This window comes from Callorhinchus milii, unplaced genomic scaffold (genome assembly GCF_018977255.1).
Source record: "Callorhinchus milii isolate IMCB2004 unplaced genomic scaffold, IMCB_Cmil_1.0 Scaffold27, whole genome shotgun sequence".
Taxonomy (NCBI): domain Eukaryota; kingdom Metazoa; phylum Chordata; class Chondrichthyes; order Chimaeriformes; family Callorhinchidae; genus Callorhinchus; species Callorhinchus milii.
The window spans coordinates 3,513,047-3,530,883 of NW_024704768.1; the positions used below are offsets into that span (position 1 = coordinate 3,513,047).

The 17,837-nt window shown below is 49.2% G+C and overlaps 1 protein-coding gene across 4 annotated transcripts in view; it reads left to right on the top strand.

The window, feature by feature from the left end:
- The window catches only part of LOC103172039 (La ribonucleoprotein 4), a 34,338-nt gene continuing 16,501 nt past the window's right edge, over nt 1-17,837 (top strand). For 3 of the 4 annotated variants that reach the window (XM_042344269.1, XM_042344271.1, XM_042344272.1), the window contains exons 1-2: nt 10,600-10,631; nt 17,413-17,560. In XM_042344269.1, the coding sequence (XP_042200203.1) occupies nt 10,614-10,631; nt 17,413-17,560 (166 nt within the window). In that variant the 5' untranslated portion in view covers nt 10,600-10,613. Of the gene's footprint in view, nt 49-10,599; nt 10,632-17,412; nt 17,561-17,837 lie in introns of those variants that run through there. The other variant, XM_042344270.1, reaches the window with a different exon arrangement.

Genomic DNA, 17,837 nt, shown 5'->3' on the forward strand with positions numbered 1-17,837 from the left:
CAGGCAGCGCGACCCCAAGCTGGAGAGGCGGAGAGCGGCGGCGGCATGGTGAGTGCAGGCCAGGCCCCGGCGCGGGTAGGCCTCAGGCGGGCGCTGGATTTTTTTTTGCTGAGGGAGAGACCCAGAGGGAGGAGGAGGAGGAGGAGGGAGGGCGGGTGGATGGGTGGGTGGAACCCGCTTGGCTTAAAATCCCAGGCTTCTTCTCAACCTAAGGCCCTCCTCGGGTAGAAAAGCCACCCGCAGCCTGCAGCGCAGGCCGCCGGCTTCACGTGGGCACCGACCCGACCCTCCCCCCCTCCCCATCCATCTCTCCCTCCAGGCCTTTTGTTGGCGGGCGAAGCCGCTCACCCCCCAACCCCCGGACCCTTCATCCTCCTCACGGCCACGTGTGAAGCGTTACCCCCGTCCCCTTCCCCCGTCACCAACCGCCCTCCCTCCGGGTGAGTGGGGGGGTACTTCTGCGGGAAAGGCCGAGGCTTTAGGCCTGAGAGAAAGTGAGGTTGAGCCCCCACACACCCCCCCCCCCTTTCTCAGGGAGGCAAGGAGGGGGGCGATGGGGGGAAAAAAAAGGCGCGAGTGGGAATTGGTGACGCTGCCTCCACCCCCCCCCCCCCCCCACCCCCTCTCTCTCTCTCTGTTTCTCTCCCTTAAGCCTGATGTGGACTGGAGGCAGATGGTGTGCCAGGGGTTTGGGTGGGTGCCTGTCAGGGCGCAACGAACGCGCCTCAAGACCTTCTTCGCCTGCCTCTTCGGGTCACCTTCTTACTCCTACCCCCTATGCTCTGGGAGGCTGCCCCGCGGGTGGCGTAAATGGAAGTTGTGGTTCTTGTCAGCCTTCCCTGTCCTCCGCCCTTTCTTATCCCAATCACCAGCTCGGGTCCAAATCCCTGATCGCCCAACGCCCTCGGGACGCCCTCCCGACATGAGCGGAGCTGTGTAAATGTCATTTGCCTTTGCGTTACCCCCTGAGCCTGCAGGTTCCTGTTGCCAACTCTATATATCGCTAGTGCAGCAGTGGGAGGTGTGTGTGTGTGTGTGTGTGTATGATGGTTGGGGTGGGGTCCTGGGGATTCACTTGGGTTTTCTCCCATGGACTTTGGTGGGTGCAGGCACCACGCAGCACTACCCATAGTGGTTGCAGGTTTGAATGAGTTGCTGATCTCCGCTCTTGAATTCTGAGGGCAGATGCCACCTGTTCGTCTTGTGCTTGTGACTGCAGTTGATTTGAGAGTTCTATTTGGTAGAGTCCTAGGAAATGGATTGTACGTGCCAGCTCTGTCCAGGCTGTACACTTGTGGAAGGACAGAAAATGGAAGCCAAGGTCACAGTGAGACTGTGTCGCCGGTGAATGGGGCAGATTGATGGCAACGCAAGCCATTGTGATCCCTGTTGAAAGGAATAGGATTGTCAGAAAAAATACACCGTGGTTGCAGTTCTTTCATTTTTGTCTGAAAGATAGGAAATGTTACGGCTGGGAAGTGATCCGGGGCGTTAGCCAGCGCGAAGGTGCAATATAAATGCAAGTTGTTGTTGGTCGATTCACTCATGTTCTAAATCCATTTATTTGAGATGTGCTTTTGTGGGTTGAATCTGCTGTTTGGGATGCTTGTGATTAATTATGTTGTATTAGGTGTCGGCTTGACTTCTTTGGCAGCACTTTTGCCATTGGGTGAGAAGTTTGTGCATTTAAGTCCCATAGAGGTGTATTGAGCTACGTCTAGGCTGATGCTCCAGACCAGTACCAAGGGAGTGTTTTTTGAGGTGGTGTTGTTTGGCTGACATGTTAAACCAAGGGGCGCCCTGCCGGTGGAAATTAAAGATCTTGTGGCACTATTGTAAAAGGAGAAGTGAGTTGCTCCTTGGGTAATAATATTGGGATGATGCTATGTGTGATTGGCTGCCGCGTTTCAGCCACAAAATGTACAGTCGATTCAATTTATAGTATATTCTGAGAAGCGCTTTGAAACGTCTTGGCAACGTGATGAGGTGCTGTATCAAATGCATTTGATGTAGCGCTTTGAAACGTCTTCTTGACATCTCAAAGTGCTTCACAGAATAGACGGTAAAGTGAATTGACTGTATATTTGTGGGCGAAACGCGGAAGCCAATTGCGCACACAGTGTCCCACAAACAGTCGTGGATTGAAAATGACCAATTTATTATTGTTTATTTTGGAGGGATTATTATTAGGCTCTGTGGAGTATGGAAACTTGCCCAAGGTTTCGCCCTGTCTGGAGTTGAACCCAGGTGTCTCGCTTGCAAAGCGAGTGGTCTAACCACTGAGCTACAGGACTCCACATTATTATTGTTGTTGTGTCCTGGCAACAGTCCCTCAGATAAATTAATAATTTTCTCTGTGGCTGCACACATGTACAGGAAGGACATTTCGTCCCACTGGGATTTCTGTGTCCACAGGAGACTCGTGCTTTTAACCTTCCGAGTGTTGCTGGCATACTGGTAAAATACCAAGACTGGTTGGAAACTACAGTGAATGAGAAGGTGATTGCGAATGTAAACCTCCTGTGCCATTTGACAATAATGAAAGGATGTTCTCTCGAGGAACAAGTCAACAATTGGCTGCCGTGTTTCGCCCACAAAAATATACATTGATGCACTTTACAGTATATTTTGTGAAGTGCTTTGAGACGTCTTGACGATGACATGGTAAGGCAGTATAATCAAATGCAAGTGTTATTATAACATTGAGACCACTCTAGGTTGTGGCATCTTAATATCATTGAGAAACCTTTGTGGTGATGAACTGGATGTGAAGCTTTCTCAGAGGATAAATGATTGCTTCATTGAAAAAGCATGACATGAGTATAAAACTGTACAAAGCCATGTGTGCCCTGAGGAAGCATGGTTAGTACCAGTTTTATACTCGGCGTCATGTTTTCTTTGCAAATGGAACCATACTCTCTTAGAGCTAGCCTAGCTCCCTCCTGAAAGTGTTGTACTAAAGATATCGGAAAGACGTGCCCAACTATATGAGAAGGATCATATCCGGCTCTTTGCGTTTGGCATTGTGTCTGATCTATGTTGGGGCAAATGACTGAAGCCCGCTGAAAAGGATTGGTATAAGAATGACACCCGGAGAAAGCATGGGCTTGTTTGTGTGATGTGAACTTTGCAGGGGATTGATGGGTGTGGGGGAAGAAGATGAGAACTGGCTGAAGCATGCAAGAGGAGGGAATCTATCCTGGAGTCGCAATCCAATTTAGATGAATATTGTGGCATTCCTCGTGTAACAAACTGTCTCTGAACAGTGTGCTCACCTAGTCTGAGCATCATAGGAACAGGAGGAGGACATTCAGCTCCTCAATCCTTATTCTGGCATTCTGTTAGATCCTGACTGATCTGTATCTCAACTCCAGTTACTCACTTTTGCCCCATATCCCTTTATACCGTAACAAAAATTGATCCACTTCAGTCTTAAATGTGAATGGTTCCGGCCATAATTCACAGTCTTTTGGGCGGGAGAGGGCTCCAGATTTCCGCTGTTCTTTGCTTTTTACAAAAAATGCTTCCCGATTTCACTCCTGCGTGGCCTAGCTCTAATTTTAAGATGATGGCCCCTTGTTCTGGATTCACCCTCTCGCCAGAGGAAATCATTTCTCTGTGGTCACCCTATGGAATTCCTTTATCATTTTAAACAACTGAATTCAATCACCCCTCAACTCCTCAACTCGGTCTTCAACAGCAGCCTGGTGTTGAGGCTTGACAGCATGCGCCCAGCAATCTTAATTCTGTGAAATCGGTGACATTTAATAGAACCTAGAAGTGTACGGCCTTGCCCCTGTGTAAAGTGCTTCGACTCCCAACAGCCTTTCTCTCCCTTTCTTCCTCCCAACACACACACACGCACATACACTGACCCCTGTTTAGAATACCTTTTGACCTTCAGAGAGTAAATCTAGCAACTCGAGGCCTGAGTTTCACTGGCAGCTTAATTTGGTGCGAGCTGTTGACGTGACCTTGCGGACTGCAGTTTCAATGGGCTCGTCGCTTTTGCCTGATAGCTGAAATCTGAGCTTTCTTTCCACTTCCAACACGCCCCCCCACCCCCCGCCCCACACCCCCCTTCCATTTTCAACTGTACGTTCAAGATTGCCCTTCACTGGTGGGGTTGAGTGGAGATTCACTGTGCTGCGGACTTCACAAATGGGTTTGTGTGAAATTGCAGAATCCTGATTTTTTTTAAAAAAAAAACTTGTAGCTCTTCAAACTCCATCATGGGACAGGAAAGTGGTAAGCCAATTTTTGTTGTTGTTTAAGTCAGCGGTTGAACATTTCTCAGGAGAACAGCGTGCTCGCTGACTGTGTGCCCTGCTTGCAGTTTGGCTCTGATTCAGAGAGGTGTGCACATGGCCAATGCTTGGATAAATACCTGCAGATTTGTTTTCACTTTAAAAACTTGCTTGAACCAGGATGTTGCTGGGGAAAATGCGCGTCTTCCATGCTTAATCGAGGTTGTCCCTGAAGTTATTTGGCCGTCGTGCTATAATAATAAGCCTTGCATTTGATATAGCGCCTTGTCACGTCATTGAAACGTTTCCAAGCGCTTCACCAGATATACTGTAAAGAGGATTGACTGTATTTTGTAACTCGGCAGCCACTTGCACACATCAGTGTCCCACAAGCGGTTGAGGTTTGAGTGAGTGACCAAATTATTTTATTTCTTCTTTAATGTGTGAGCTTGGCTGAGCGGGTCAGAAGTTTGTAGTGCATCCACCAGTGGTGAAACGGAGGGCACGAGGGACATGCAGAATAGTAGCTGGTAGTGGGTTGGGGATAATTAAGTGACAAAACTAGCTTCAAAGTAGGTTTTCCATTCGCTGCTGTGAGGAGACAGTCCCCTTTCAGCCCTTGATGATGACAGACCTCCCCGGGGTTGATTAAAATACAGGAAATAAACTTGTGCAGAGATTGTGGGCTTCTTCTTGTAATTAGACTTGGTTCAAACAGCTTTTAAAGATGTTGAATTCTTTGACTTGCACAAAATTGCAGTCCTCGATATGCTGTCATTATCGAGTGGGCAGTGCTAACTTCTCACCAGTAGTTGTTTAGTGAGGGTGAAATATTAGAGGAATGTAGAGGGTCCCAAAAGACCATTACCGCTCACTGACTGACCCAAAGGTCTTTAAAAAGCTTCAAGCCAAACACAAGGGTATATATTTCATAGCATTGCCAAGAAACCCAAGGGGGTGGGGGGGTATGGTGATTTTTTTTTCAGAACCATGTTATTCGGACATGAAAGAAATCCTTGCGTTTGATGCATCGCCTGTTAGTCAAGTCTCAATTTATTTTTGAAGGCGTCATTACGCCGGGAAAGCGATCCACCAATCGACTAAGCAACCGGGTTCCCACTTACTGCTATGTAACAGAGGCGGAAACTTGCCAAAGGTTTTGCCCCACCCGGGAATCAAACCCGCATCCTCTCGCTTGTGAGGCGAGTGCTCTGACAATATGCTACGGGACTGCATGGAGCAAGTACCTGAGTGATCCAATTAAGGGTTATGGAGAAAGCGGTGGAAAGTGGGAATTAATAAAGACTGACCATACATGTACAAGGGGCACAGGGGCAATAGGTCGAATGGTCTCCTGTGCTGAAAATTTCAGTTGCTTGTGTGGAGCCATTCCACTTGGACGTGGAGGATCACCCAAAGTTAACCAGCTTTTGGCTGGCAGTGCTGTTTAGCAGGGTTGGAATAGAACGTGCTGACTCCCTCCCACCAATTGTCTATTGAATTTTATAATCAGATAGGGAGAGTGCAGGATGCACAGTGCGTACTCTCTCTGGGTGAGTGCACCTGGTGAACAGCTGCAGTGGGCGGGACGGGTGCAGAGGTGGGAATGGGATGGGGTCCAAAGTCTATTGGATCATCTGATTCCCAGAATTTCTCCCAACGACTTGTCCCAAATTAGCAGTTTGTGTGTTTGCATTTCCCCTTTTCTCCCCCTTTTTCTTTCTCTCTCTCTCTCTCCCTCTGGCCCAGCAATGACGAGCCTTGTTGTTGTGCATCACTGACTTGCACTAACACGCTGCCTGCCATTCGACTGGCTCCGGCCTCCTGAATGTCCTTGGTGCCCTCCATTCCACTGCGCTTTCAGCCGCTAATGCTCTGGAACACTCTCCCTCTATCCCTCCTTCACTTTGCCCCCTCCTTCCCCAATTTCATGCCTAAGGTCAACTCCCCCAGCTCGGGGTCGAGCTCCGTCACTGCCAAGCACTCCGGGATGCTACCCTACGTGAGGCGTGATATATAAATGCAAGTTGTTATTGTATTTTGAAGGCAGCGAGAGAAGGATCAAGGAGAGATTGTGGTCACTGAGGCAGAGCTGGATCAAATGTGGGAGACTGGAGTGCTGTGCAACTATTTTAAGGCAGTGGCTTAGGGGTTGCTCTATTAATCCTGACCTGGTTTTGTATTGCAATTGGATGCTGAGCAACTGCATCTGTTGTGTACGAGGTGGTACATTCATACTGGTCACTGGTGGTAAGATATCTGTATGTTTCTCTGAGCTTCCTCTCTCAACAGTAGCAATGTAGTACTCAACACACACAAAATGGCTGAGCCTGCGTCAATAAATAGCCCAGACATTTTTATTTTCTCGACGCTTAAAGGCAGGCGATTGTCCTGCCCCCTCGTGTTTGGGAGGGATTTCGGTTAACACGTTTGCGTTCACGGAACTGCATCACTCACTTTTGATCACTTCAATCCACAGCTGTTTGTTGGAGAGACACCGCTGTGCGCAATTGGCTGCCAAGTTTCACCCACAAATTAGTCACTTCCAATTTACAGTATATTCTGTGAAGCGCTTTGAGATGTCTCAACGACGTGATAAGGCACTGAATCAAATGCAAGTCTTAAGATTTTGAAATTTAAGATGACACTGAATTCCGCACTCTTTAATTTGGTCTTTATTTGGAAGCCAGTTTCTTTTTAAGTGAAGGTGTATTATAATAATAATCCTTGCATTTGATACAGCGCCTTATCACATCTTCGAGAGACTCAAAGGACTTCAAAGAATATACTGGATTGAACTGACCAATTTATTATTTTTTTTGAAGGAACGATTACACCCGGAAAAGGGATCTGACAAGTGGGTTCCTTCTGTAGTAATCCTTGCCTTTGCTATAGGTCCTTGCACGTCACAGGATATCTCAAAGTGCTTCAGTGCAATAACTGTATTTCCTCACTAATTTCCAAATAGAGAGGAAAAAGGAACAATTTCCACAATTCTGGGGAACCTTAAAATGTAAAGACACAAACGTCAAGCTGATGGGGTTGGGGAGGGGTGGGATGCTTTAGCTCTGTGCCTCCGTGCTGTACACTCCATAGCGGGTTTTCTCTGGGAATTCCTTTAGCGCGCACTTGTAATCTACCTTCTGGATCCCGCTAATTCCCGACATCCAGGGGTAAAAGAAAATCAGCTGCCGGTCCACTGAGATTGCCAAAAGTGCACACGACTGAACCTCTGGGTTCTGCCATTCTCTTAATGCCGATTAAGTGGATTAGCTATGGATCCTCGCACTTGCTCACAGGCCAGACATGAGGCCTTAGTGAAGGACTTGTGACCTCCTTCGCTGTATTGTGTTCTGCTGTAATATCTGGTTTAGCACAGCCCCCTTCTCATGCCAGCCTGTGCCTAATACTGGCCTGGCCAACAATTCTGCCCCCCCCCCCTTAAAATTGGTCACTCGTTTCATCGCTGTTGATGGGAGGAACATTGCTGTGTGCAATTGTGCTGCCACATTCGCCTATGAATAGCCGCTCCATTTCACAGGAGGAAGTGTGAAGCACTTTGACACATCATTCCGACATGATAAAGTGCTAACCAAATGCAAGATTATTATTATTGTAAGCACTGTCCACTGAGGTAACATCAAACTGCTGCTCCGTGGAATCTTACAGCGCAGAAGGAGGCCATTCGGCCCATTGTGCCTGTGGCGGCTCTTTGAAAGAGCTTTCCAACAAGTCCCACTCCCCCACTGTTTTCCCCATAGCCCAGCAAATTTTTCCCTTCGAGTATATTTCCAATTCCCTTTTGAAAGTTACAGGACCCAAATGCCAAACATCAGCAGCTCAGCACCATCATTCCACTGACTAAGGGAAAAACACATAAGGTGCCAGTCAGTGATAGAATGTATACAGCGAAAGTGCTGGATACATCATTCGATTAAGAGGCCCCACTTCTGTTTTGGGAGAAAAACATTCACATCGTTGTAGAGAGAAAAAAAAATAATCTATGCACAGATCCAGCAGTCGATCCTGTAACATTTGAGACAGTAATGTTGACCATCAGGACCATTGAGGGAATGGCAGTAGTTTTTTTTCTGGGACGTGTGGCAGGCTCCCACAGCTTGCGACGCCTTCATCCTCTAAGTTAACCAACTAACGCATATCGTGCAGAGACCGTTCAGCTCTTCATCTCAGCTTGAGAAAAGCAAGTCGGTGCTGTGTTGCCCCCCAATTGCATCCAGAAATTAGCAGAGCCACAGCGACCAGGGGGTGAGAGAGAGAGAGAGAGAGAGAGAAGGAAGGGACAGTGTTCTCTCGCTGGAGTTATTGGATGATGCCCTGTGTGAGGGGCGCTAAATAAATGCAAGCTGTTTTTTGGGCATGGGCTTTTAAGTGTAGATCAGAATTGGTTCTGCACAGGTGACTGTTTTCTGCACAAGCTGAACTTGTAACTCAATCCCCCGTGTGTGTGTGTGTGTGTGTGTGTGTGACGGGGAAAACGACCTTTTGTTTTACACAGTGTGTTGTAACCAACAGCACGTGACTTTTTGTTTTATGTCCAGTCCCACAAAAAGGCATTGTTTTCTGGTGCTGATGATGGGGTGTGTGTGTGTGTTTGTGTGTGTGTGTGTATTGGAAGAAGGCGAGTTTTGAACTTGTGGCACTCTCTGTTCAGGCGCCGTCCACGGCAATCATCATCGCCGGTTTCTGTTCCTTTAATCTCGTCGGGTTCTCATTCACTGTCTTCTCACTGACTGGAACTTCCTCCCACGTTTACTATTTTCAAAGCATGTGTTTTTTAAAAAAAAAATCCCTTTGATTGTGCCTTTGGCCAAATTAAATTTTCTCTCCCCGTCCCTTGCCTCCTTCAAGGCACATCTCAAGATCTTCCTCTTCGACCGTGCCTTCGGTTAACCCTCTACCCCCCTCCCTGATCCCAACCCCCAGCTTGGGTCCAAATCCCTGACTGTCCAGCGCCTTGGGATGTCCTCCCGATATGAAAAGTGCTGTGTAAATGTAATGTGTTGTTGCTTCCTCACACCTATAGTCTCTGGAAACTTTTTGAGTCAGAGATTATATGAGTGCAAAATGCTAGTGTGTGTATGCCATATGTGTGTATGGGGGTGGTTCAAATAGACATTAAGCCACTTTGAATTTAGACTATCTTACTTTGGCTTTCTAACTTCAATCCTTTTTGTACCTTGCCCTGTGTGAAGGGCGCTATATTAAATGCACGTTATTGTTGAAACTAAACACAGTTCCTTGTATTTTTAAATACTTTTGCAATCTTGTCGGGTCTCTCCTTTCTCTCTCTCATCATAAATCTCATTCCTAAGGTTTCTCCTGGGGTGAAAGCAGCGGGGATGGAGGGAAAGAGAGGGGTGGTGGGAGGGGCGGAGAGGATTTTAAGTTTGCACCCGTTAGGCGCCTGCCTTTCCTAGTGGGATAAGGTGGGAGCAGGGATGAGGATTCTGACTGAAAGTCCATTTGAAGCATTTTAATAATAAATAGTAATCCTTGCATTTCAAATAGCACCAATACTTATCAAGTCAAATTATTATTAGCAGTGAAAGGCCTCTCTGGGCTTTAGCATGAATTGAATCTGCCCCATTCTTATTGTCTTACTAAACTTTAAAGCGTTGTTAAACTGCATCGTTGTTAAACGATGTCGCTTGGAAGCGAGACTTGCTGTGACCATGAAGGTGGTTCAAGAGCTCTTCATTCCACCCCCCCCCCCCACCATAACTGCTTACACTCAGCTTGCCCCCACCCCCCCCCCCCCCCGCCCACGCTTTGCATGAAACGAGCAGTGTCCTCCGCTGGACTGCATGGGTTAATAGTTCCTGAAACTTGAGCTCTTTCTTTCTCTCTCTCTCTCTCCTCTCTCTCTTTCCCCCTCTTTTTCTCTCTCTCTCTCTCCCTCTCTCTCCGGCCTTTGTTCATTGTGACAAAGATATTGGATCGATTGAGTTGAGAGAGAGAGAGAGAGAGAGAGAGGGTGGGGGGGGTGGGGAGGGGATGGCTTATGTCTTTCTTTGGGTGAAAGGGGTGTGTGTGTGTCTGTTGTGTGCGCACATGGCGTCGGGTTATGTGTCTCATGCTTTTGCAAACCAGTGCCCTGGAAGTAGAGTGAAGAGTTAAGCGAGCTGGGAGTTCACAGGAAGAGGATGTGTGCGTGTGAGCGAGAGCGAGAGTAAAGCCTTGTGGCGCTGGCTCGGTCAGGGAAGCCTGCTGGCGGGGAGGCTGGTCGAGCTTACAGTCGTCTGTGGGCAGCCTGTGGCTTGGGGGAGAGAGAGGGAAAGAGCGGGACCACCCATTTATTTTTTTGACAACCCCCCCCCCCCCCCCCCCCCCGCCGCCTGGAGAAGAATGCTGCTTTTCGTGGAGGTGAGTGAAGCGGCTTCGTTTCAAATTCGGGGCTGGCCTTTTCCATCGCTTTTCTGCTCCGCAATCTGCCCACCATGTGACCGGGAGGCCAGGGAAGCGGGGCCGGTCTGAGCCGATGTAAGCTTTCTGTCGTTTCCTGACTGCAATCAATCCTCTCCCTCTCCCTCTCCCGCCCCCCCCCCCCTCCCTCCGCCACCCTTTATATATATTTTTTTTGCAGAAGTTTCTAACTTTGAAGCCGAGCGACCGGGTCCACCTTAGCTTCCCCTCCGCCGATGGCTTTTTTTTTTATTTTTTAAAAAAAAAACCCCAACCGCCCTCCCGTTCCCCTCCCTCTTTTTTTTTTTTGCAAAGGCATGTTTGGAGTTCTGGAATGTTCCATGTGTCGATCTGGGGTAGAGAGAGGGAGGGAGGGAGAGAGCGCGAGAGCCGGGGGAGGAGCGGGCTTTGAAAGGCACCGCTGTGACCTTTTGGAAGGCACATCTGGTGAGCCCTGTGAAGGTTAAACCGGTGAGCGCTGGGCAACGAGACAGCCTGGGGGGGTGTGGTGGGGTGGGGGGGGTGTGGTGGTGGGGGGGGGGGGGGGGAGAGAAGACGGGGAGGGAGATGGTGGGGGGAAGTTTGCATGTCGAGCGTGGGCAGACTTTACTCGGAGGCTGGCTCTGCGCGCGCGCTCGCGCGCGTGTGTGTGTGTGTGTGTACTTTTTGCAATGACACAGGTGTGTCGGTGGGTTTCATTTTGTGAATCAGCGGCGTGGAGCGCTCGCTCGCTCGCCCGTGCTGTGCCGAAAGCTTTTCTGGGCCAAGATCAGCTGACCGGCTTTGCTGAATCTGCAGTGAGCTCGCTCGCTGGCTCTCTATCTCGCTTGCTCTGTCTCTGGCCGCCCAGACGAGCTAGCTGGAGCTGGACTGCAATGTGGGTGCGTCAGCAAGCGAGCGAGTATTTGCATTCGTATCAGCTGCACCATTCAAAGCGTTGAAGCAACACGTGGAATTAACTGCTTCAGTGCCCGCCGTGCATTTTCTCCCTCCCTCCCTCACTTACTCTGCGCCAAAACCCTGCCAACCATAAAACCTGGAGGGAACGAACGCGACTTGCTGGAGGAACCCTTTTCAGGCCCTCGTTTGTTTCAGGACAGTTATATATATTTTTTAAGTCTTTTGTGGTGTCTGTGGGCAGGTGGTTCTGATGGGAGTGTTCAGGGTGGGGGTTCCAAGCTCTGCTTTTGACTCGTTCAGACTCCAGCTGGTATGGTTGCGAGGCTGTTGCTGAGTTGTCCCATTTCCTCCCCTATCACCTCCCTTTCTCCCCACCCCCACCAGCTGGTCTCTCTGATCATTAGTAATAATCCTTGCGTTTGATATAATGCCTTATCGTGTCTCACAAAGCGCTTCACGGAATACACAGTAAAGTGAATTCACTGTATATTTTGTGGGCGGAATTGCACACAGCAGCGTCCCCTCAATGATGGAATGAACCATCATGGAATGAATTCACCCAGTGTACGTTGCACTAACGTTCACTGTGTTTGTGCGAGTGTGCGTGAGAGAGACTGAGCACGAGCATGCGCGCGTGTGCTCTGGCAGCATCAACCTCCATGGTTGCACACTACAACTCACCAGCCAGTCAGGAACCTTGATGTCTTGTTCAACCATCAACTGTCTTCTCTTCCCCACATCCAAGCCATGACTCGCTCTGCCTTCCCTCACCTCTGTAACATCACCCGACTCCGCCACTACCTCACCCCTCAGGCCACTGAAACTCATGCCTTCATCACCTCCAGGCTCGACTATGCAAACTCGCTGCTTGTCGGCCTTCCCAACTCTTCCCCCCCACAGGCTGCGGATAATCCAGAACTAACTCGGCAGCCCGTGTCCTCTCCCGCACCAAACTCCGTGACCCCATCTCCCCTACTCTCGCCCGACTCCATTGGAGAGTGGGTGTGAGAGTGCGAGAGAGTGAGCGCGCGCACGAGGGAGGGCGCTGTGCGACAGGGAGGGGGTGAGAGATGTACACACTTCATGGTGGGTTCTGGAGTGAGGTACTCACACGTAAGGTTAAGCCAACGATAACAACAGCAGCAGCTTGGGTGTACATAACGCCACTCCTGCAGAGCATTTGACCGACATGAGCATGATCACAAACTAAAATATGAGTAAATTCGAGAAGCCAGTTATTGTAAGGCTGGACACAAGCAGTAAGTTCGAGTCTCTGTGGCTATCTGAATGGTGCGATTGCCAGTAAATTGGGTATTAAACAACTTAATAGAGATTCCTGAAGATCTAAGTGAACAACAATGGCCCAATGCACACGCACTCCCTTTTTTTCTTAAAACCGCTATATTTGAACAAAACCAAATAGCTTAAAAAAGACGATCTGTTCTGCAAAGCGCTTTCAGACGTCTCAATGATGCAGGCATTATTATAATTATTTCTGAAAGCATATTGTACTCCCCATCTGCCATTTTGAAAATTGGTGGCTGCCATTTTGAAATCAAGCCCCTCTCTCTCCCCCCACCACCCCCCGCCCACCCAAAAGGACAAGCTGACGATTTCTTAATTGACGTAAAGTGATGAAAGTGCACTGTTTGAAATGTCTGCGTTCACAGTCCAGGCTAATACACCAGCGCAGTACTGGGGGTTGGGGGAGCATTGCATTGCTGACATTGCTGCCATCAGTTGAGAGGGTATTTGGAGTTCAGACACAAATCAGCCGTGATCTCATAGAATGGCGGAACAGGCTCGCGGGGGCTTGAATGGCCTCCTCTTGTCCTTTGGTAAACCACAAAGTCCCGTGAAGCGATTGGAAAAGGATAGGGCATTTTCTTGTCCTGGCCAAAGAGCCCCGGGATTACCTGGGGTTCGCACCGTGGCTGTTTTGTGAGACTTTTGTTTTACCCAAAAACGGTCACTGTGTTTGCGTTTGCCTCCAAATACTGTCACTACACTTGATAGTAGTTACGCGTGAAGGGCTTTGATCTGCCTGGTTTGAAAGCCGGTTCTTAAGAACAGCAGAAAAGAGCTTCCAAATAAAGACAGATCGGTAATATAATAATTCTTATTATTTGGTCAATGACAAATTGCATTTACAAACGGCGCCTTTCACCATGGGAGGACGTCAAGAGGCGCTTGATGGTTGGGTATAGAGCCTTTCGTGGCCGGAGACGGTGCAAAGCGCTTCACGGGAAATGCTGCAAAGTGTAGTGACTGCGTTGTGGGTGACATGTTTAAAAAAAAACGCATTCTGCAATTCAGCAGGATCTCAAATTTGTGAGTCAAAAAAGTGCAATGGGCTAAAACTGCATGGAATTTCAGGCTGTGGGCGTATGGGAACAGTTTTGAACCTGGTGTGTGTAAAGTTCGGGTTGTGTGTGTGGTTGTCGAGTCAGCTTTGCCAGGTCCTTTGTACCAGCAGTAAAGGCACAGGGTGTTGATCAATTTTGATGTGGCTTTTGTGTTCACCTGAATTGGAGCTCTGAGACGCTGTCCTGCGTGAGGGACGCTATGTAAATACAAGTTGTTGTTGGGAGTTTTCGGGCACCTTCTGCCACCGCAATACAACAATAATAATCCTCGCATTTGATAACAGCGCCTTATCACCTCTTCGAGACGTCTCAAAAGCGCTTCACACAATATACTGTCAAGTGAATCGACTATAATTTTTGTGGGCGAAACGCGGCAGCCAATTGCGCACAGCGGTAGACGAGACCGAGGGTGATTCATTCCCCTCGGAGCAGCACTCCTCTCTGTTTTACAGCTGGTGACATTTCCATAAATTTATGCAATGAATACATATGATTCTTATAACGCCTGGCGTGTGAAAAGATCGATCCAGGCCCAGTTGACCGACTAGCCTCTTCTCGGAAAGGCTGAAAGGTGTAGAGGTGTAAATGAGGTGGCTGACAATAGCTTGACCAGTGTCATCTCTGGGCACGAGGCGAACAAATCTGGGCAAAAGCCCACCAAAGTCCGCAACTAAAGCCCGGGCAGAGAAACCCCATCCCCTCCACATTGTGTGTGGGAGGTTAGAAGGTTGAGGGGTGATCTGATTGAGGCGTTTAAAAATAATCAAAGGATCGATCGACTAGCGACAGCGAAACTATCTTCCTTTGGTGGGGGAATCCAGAGCTGGGCCATGTAGGAGTAAAATCAGGAAAGGGGAGTGGAAATCTAACTCACTCCCTTCCCCAAAAGGCGGTGGATTGTGGCTGGATCCATTCAAGTTTTCAAGACCGAGGTGCAGAGATGTTTGTCAGGTCAGGGGATCAAGGGATTTGGGGCAAAGACGGGTAATTGGACTCGAAGTACAGATCCGGATGCCGGAACAGACTCGAGGGGCTGTTCCTACGAGCGAGGCCATTCACTTCGACTTCCACCTTTAAAGCCCCGTGGGTTTGCTCATCTCTCCTCTGCGCCGGGTTGAATAAGTGAAGGCCGGGACGGTCGGTGTGTTTAACTCGCCGTGCTGTTGGGAGTTGCCGAATGACCTTGTACTCGCCTCGTCTGTGCTGTGTGTGTGTGTGTGTGTGTATCTTACTGATAACGAGAGGACAGTGAGCTCAGTGTTGCTGCAGTGTCTCGCTGGAAACAGCACATGGGAGGCCCATCTCCCCTTCACGTCCATCTCGCTCTCTCTCGCTCTCTCTCTCTTCCCCGAAGGCGAAGTTTTTAACCCCTGGAGGATTGTTCCAAAGGTGCTGTCACCCTCTCTCCAGTCATCTGTGCTTTTGACTCTTTTAGTGTAAGATGCTGTTTAATGGGGTGGGGGGAAGAGAGAGAGAGAGGGTGTCCACAGATTAACTCAGTCCTGTCCACACCCACAGTCCTAATGCACCAAGTTTCCAGTGATTTGGGGATTGGTGGGGTCTTGATCGTGATCAGCTGAAGTTGCGGCTGTCCTTTTTCTTTCTATCTCTCCCTCTGTCTCCTCTCTCTCTCTCTCTCTGCTCTGTCTCTCTCTCTTGCTCCTCTGTGTGTGTCTTTCTCTTGGTCTCTCTCTCTCTATCTGTGTGTGTGTGTGTCTCTCTCTCTCTCTCTCTCTCTCTCTGTCTCACTCTCTTTTTCCCATCTCGTGTCACCCAGTACCTGTACGTACATCTATCATGAGCCTCCCAGAAGCACAACTCCGTGTGTAACTGTGCAGCGTTCGAAGATTTGGTTGCTTTGCGGCGAGCATGGCAGCAACAGAGCAGATCTGTTGAGAACCACATGCTCCTGGGTGTGGCTCGGGCCTGATTGTAATGTACCTTATCTCACTTAGGCCTGTAAGCAATTCGTCTCCCAATTCTTCATGGTATCACTGATGGGATAGGGCTCTGAGCTTGGGCTGTGCCTCTCAACTTATCGCTTTGCATCAGTGTTGGTGCTGTGGTACATTTCACCCAGTAACCAGCTCAGCGCCTTGGGACGTCCTCCCAACACAAAAGGCGCTGTACACATGTAATTGTTGTTGTTGGTCTCTGGCACTTGGGAGTCCTGTATCTTATTGGTTAGGGCACTCGTCTTGCAAGCGAGAGGACCTGGGTTCGATTCCCGGACAGGGCGAAACCTTAGGCAAGTCTCCTTACTCCACACGCAGTAAGAAGGAACCCGGTTGTTCTGTCAATTGGCTGATCGCTTTCCGGGGGTAATAATCACTGCCATCCCCCCCCTCCCCACCCACCGAAAAAGATTGGTCAATCAATCCAATTGGTCAAGTACCTCCGCTCAGCCGGCTCCAGCCTGCTCATGTCCCTCGCCCGGCCCGTCCATCACCATCGGCAGTCGGGCCTTCAGCCTCTCTGCCCCCACCCTCTGGAACTCTATCCCACATTCTCTTCGTCTCGCACCCTCCCTCGCCTCCTTCAAGCACGTTTCAAGACCTTTCTCTTCGGCCACCCTCCTACTCTTTCTGCCCTCCATCCTCCCTGATCCCAACCCCCGTCCACCCCGCTCGGGTCCTTGACTGTTCAGCGCCTTGGGACGTTCTCCCGACATGAAAGGCGCTTTACAACTGTAAGAATAATAATAGTCCTTGCATTTGATATAGCGCATTATCACATCATTGAGGTGTCTCAAAGTGCTTCAGAAAATATACTGTAAAGTGAAACGCGGCAGTCAATAGAATGGGTTTGATGGTCCAAATGGCCTTTTCTAGTTCTTTGCTTCCTTGAGTTCTTACAATATTGCACACGTCAGGTCCCAAACTATATATTGTATCCTGAGGTATTATTTCCTAAGAGAAAACAATCGCATTTGTACTTGAAAGAATCAACACTTTCTGCTATCCTCTGGAGCATTTTGAGACGCCTCGAAGAAGTGACCAGGCGCTGTATCAAACGCAAGGATTATTATTATTACAATGCAAAAAGCGAAAATAAATTGTTCGCCACCTTAAACTTTAATATGACTTGTGGAGTTATAGTGAACTTGGAACTCTTATCCGTGCCAGCTCTTATCGGGCCAGTAATGCAGTCAAGGATTGCAATGGAGATTTATCAGTTTAACTCCTATCTTTATGCACATGTGCACCTTCCCACTCAGTAAAGTATTATGGGCACTTGCTGCGTGAGTACTTGAGGCAAGCCTTTGTGCCCCGTTTGTTCTGTACAAGTTAAGCACAACTAAGTAAGACTTTAATCCAGTTATTTTGCACCAGTCCCCTCCCAGGCTGCTTTTGAACTTCTTTCTCCGAAACAAAGCCAGCTTCGAAGTGCCCTTGTTTTGTCTTGCAAATTCCTAGGTCCTAATGGAACGTGTGTGTGTTTGTTTTTCCTCTCTCCCCCCCCCCCCCCCCACCCAGGTAACTTCCAAGGGGGCTGGCCTGAACCCGAACGCTAAGGTATGGCAGGAGATTCCTCCCCAGAGCGCCGAGGCCACTCCAGCGGCCATCAGCACTGAGAGCACGTGGCAAGAGAGCGTGACGCCAACCCCCATCCCCTACGCTGAAGGTGAGAAGCGCGGCGGGTGGGGTGGGGAGTGGGTGGGGGTTTGATGATAGTGGCATCTCTGTGCCGGCAGCCAGTGTCTGCCCCACAACCTCGGTGTGCGGGGAGGGAAGGGGGTTCTTTCAGCCACTGCGCCCCGAAGCTCTGGAACTGCCTCCCTCAATCCTCCGCCTTGCTCCCTCCCTCCCCACTTTCAAATCCCACCTGAAGAGCTTTTTGGATGGTGCTTACGATCACCTCTCCCCTTGGCTCGGGGTCAGACTCCACCACTGTCAAGCGC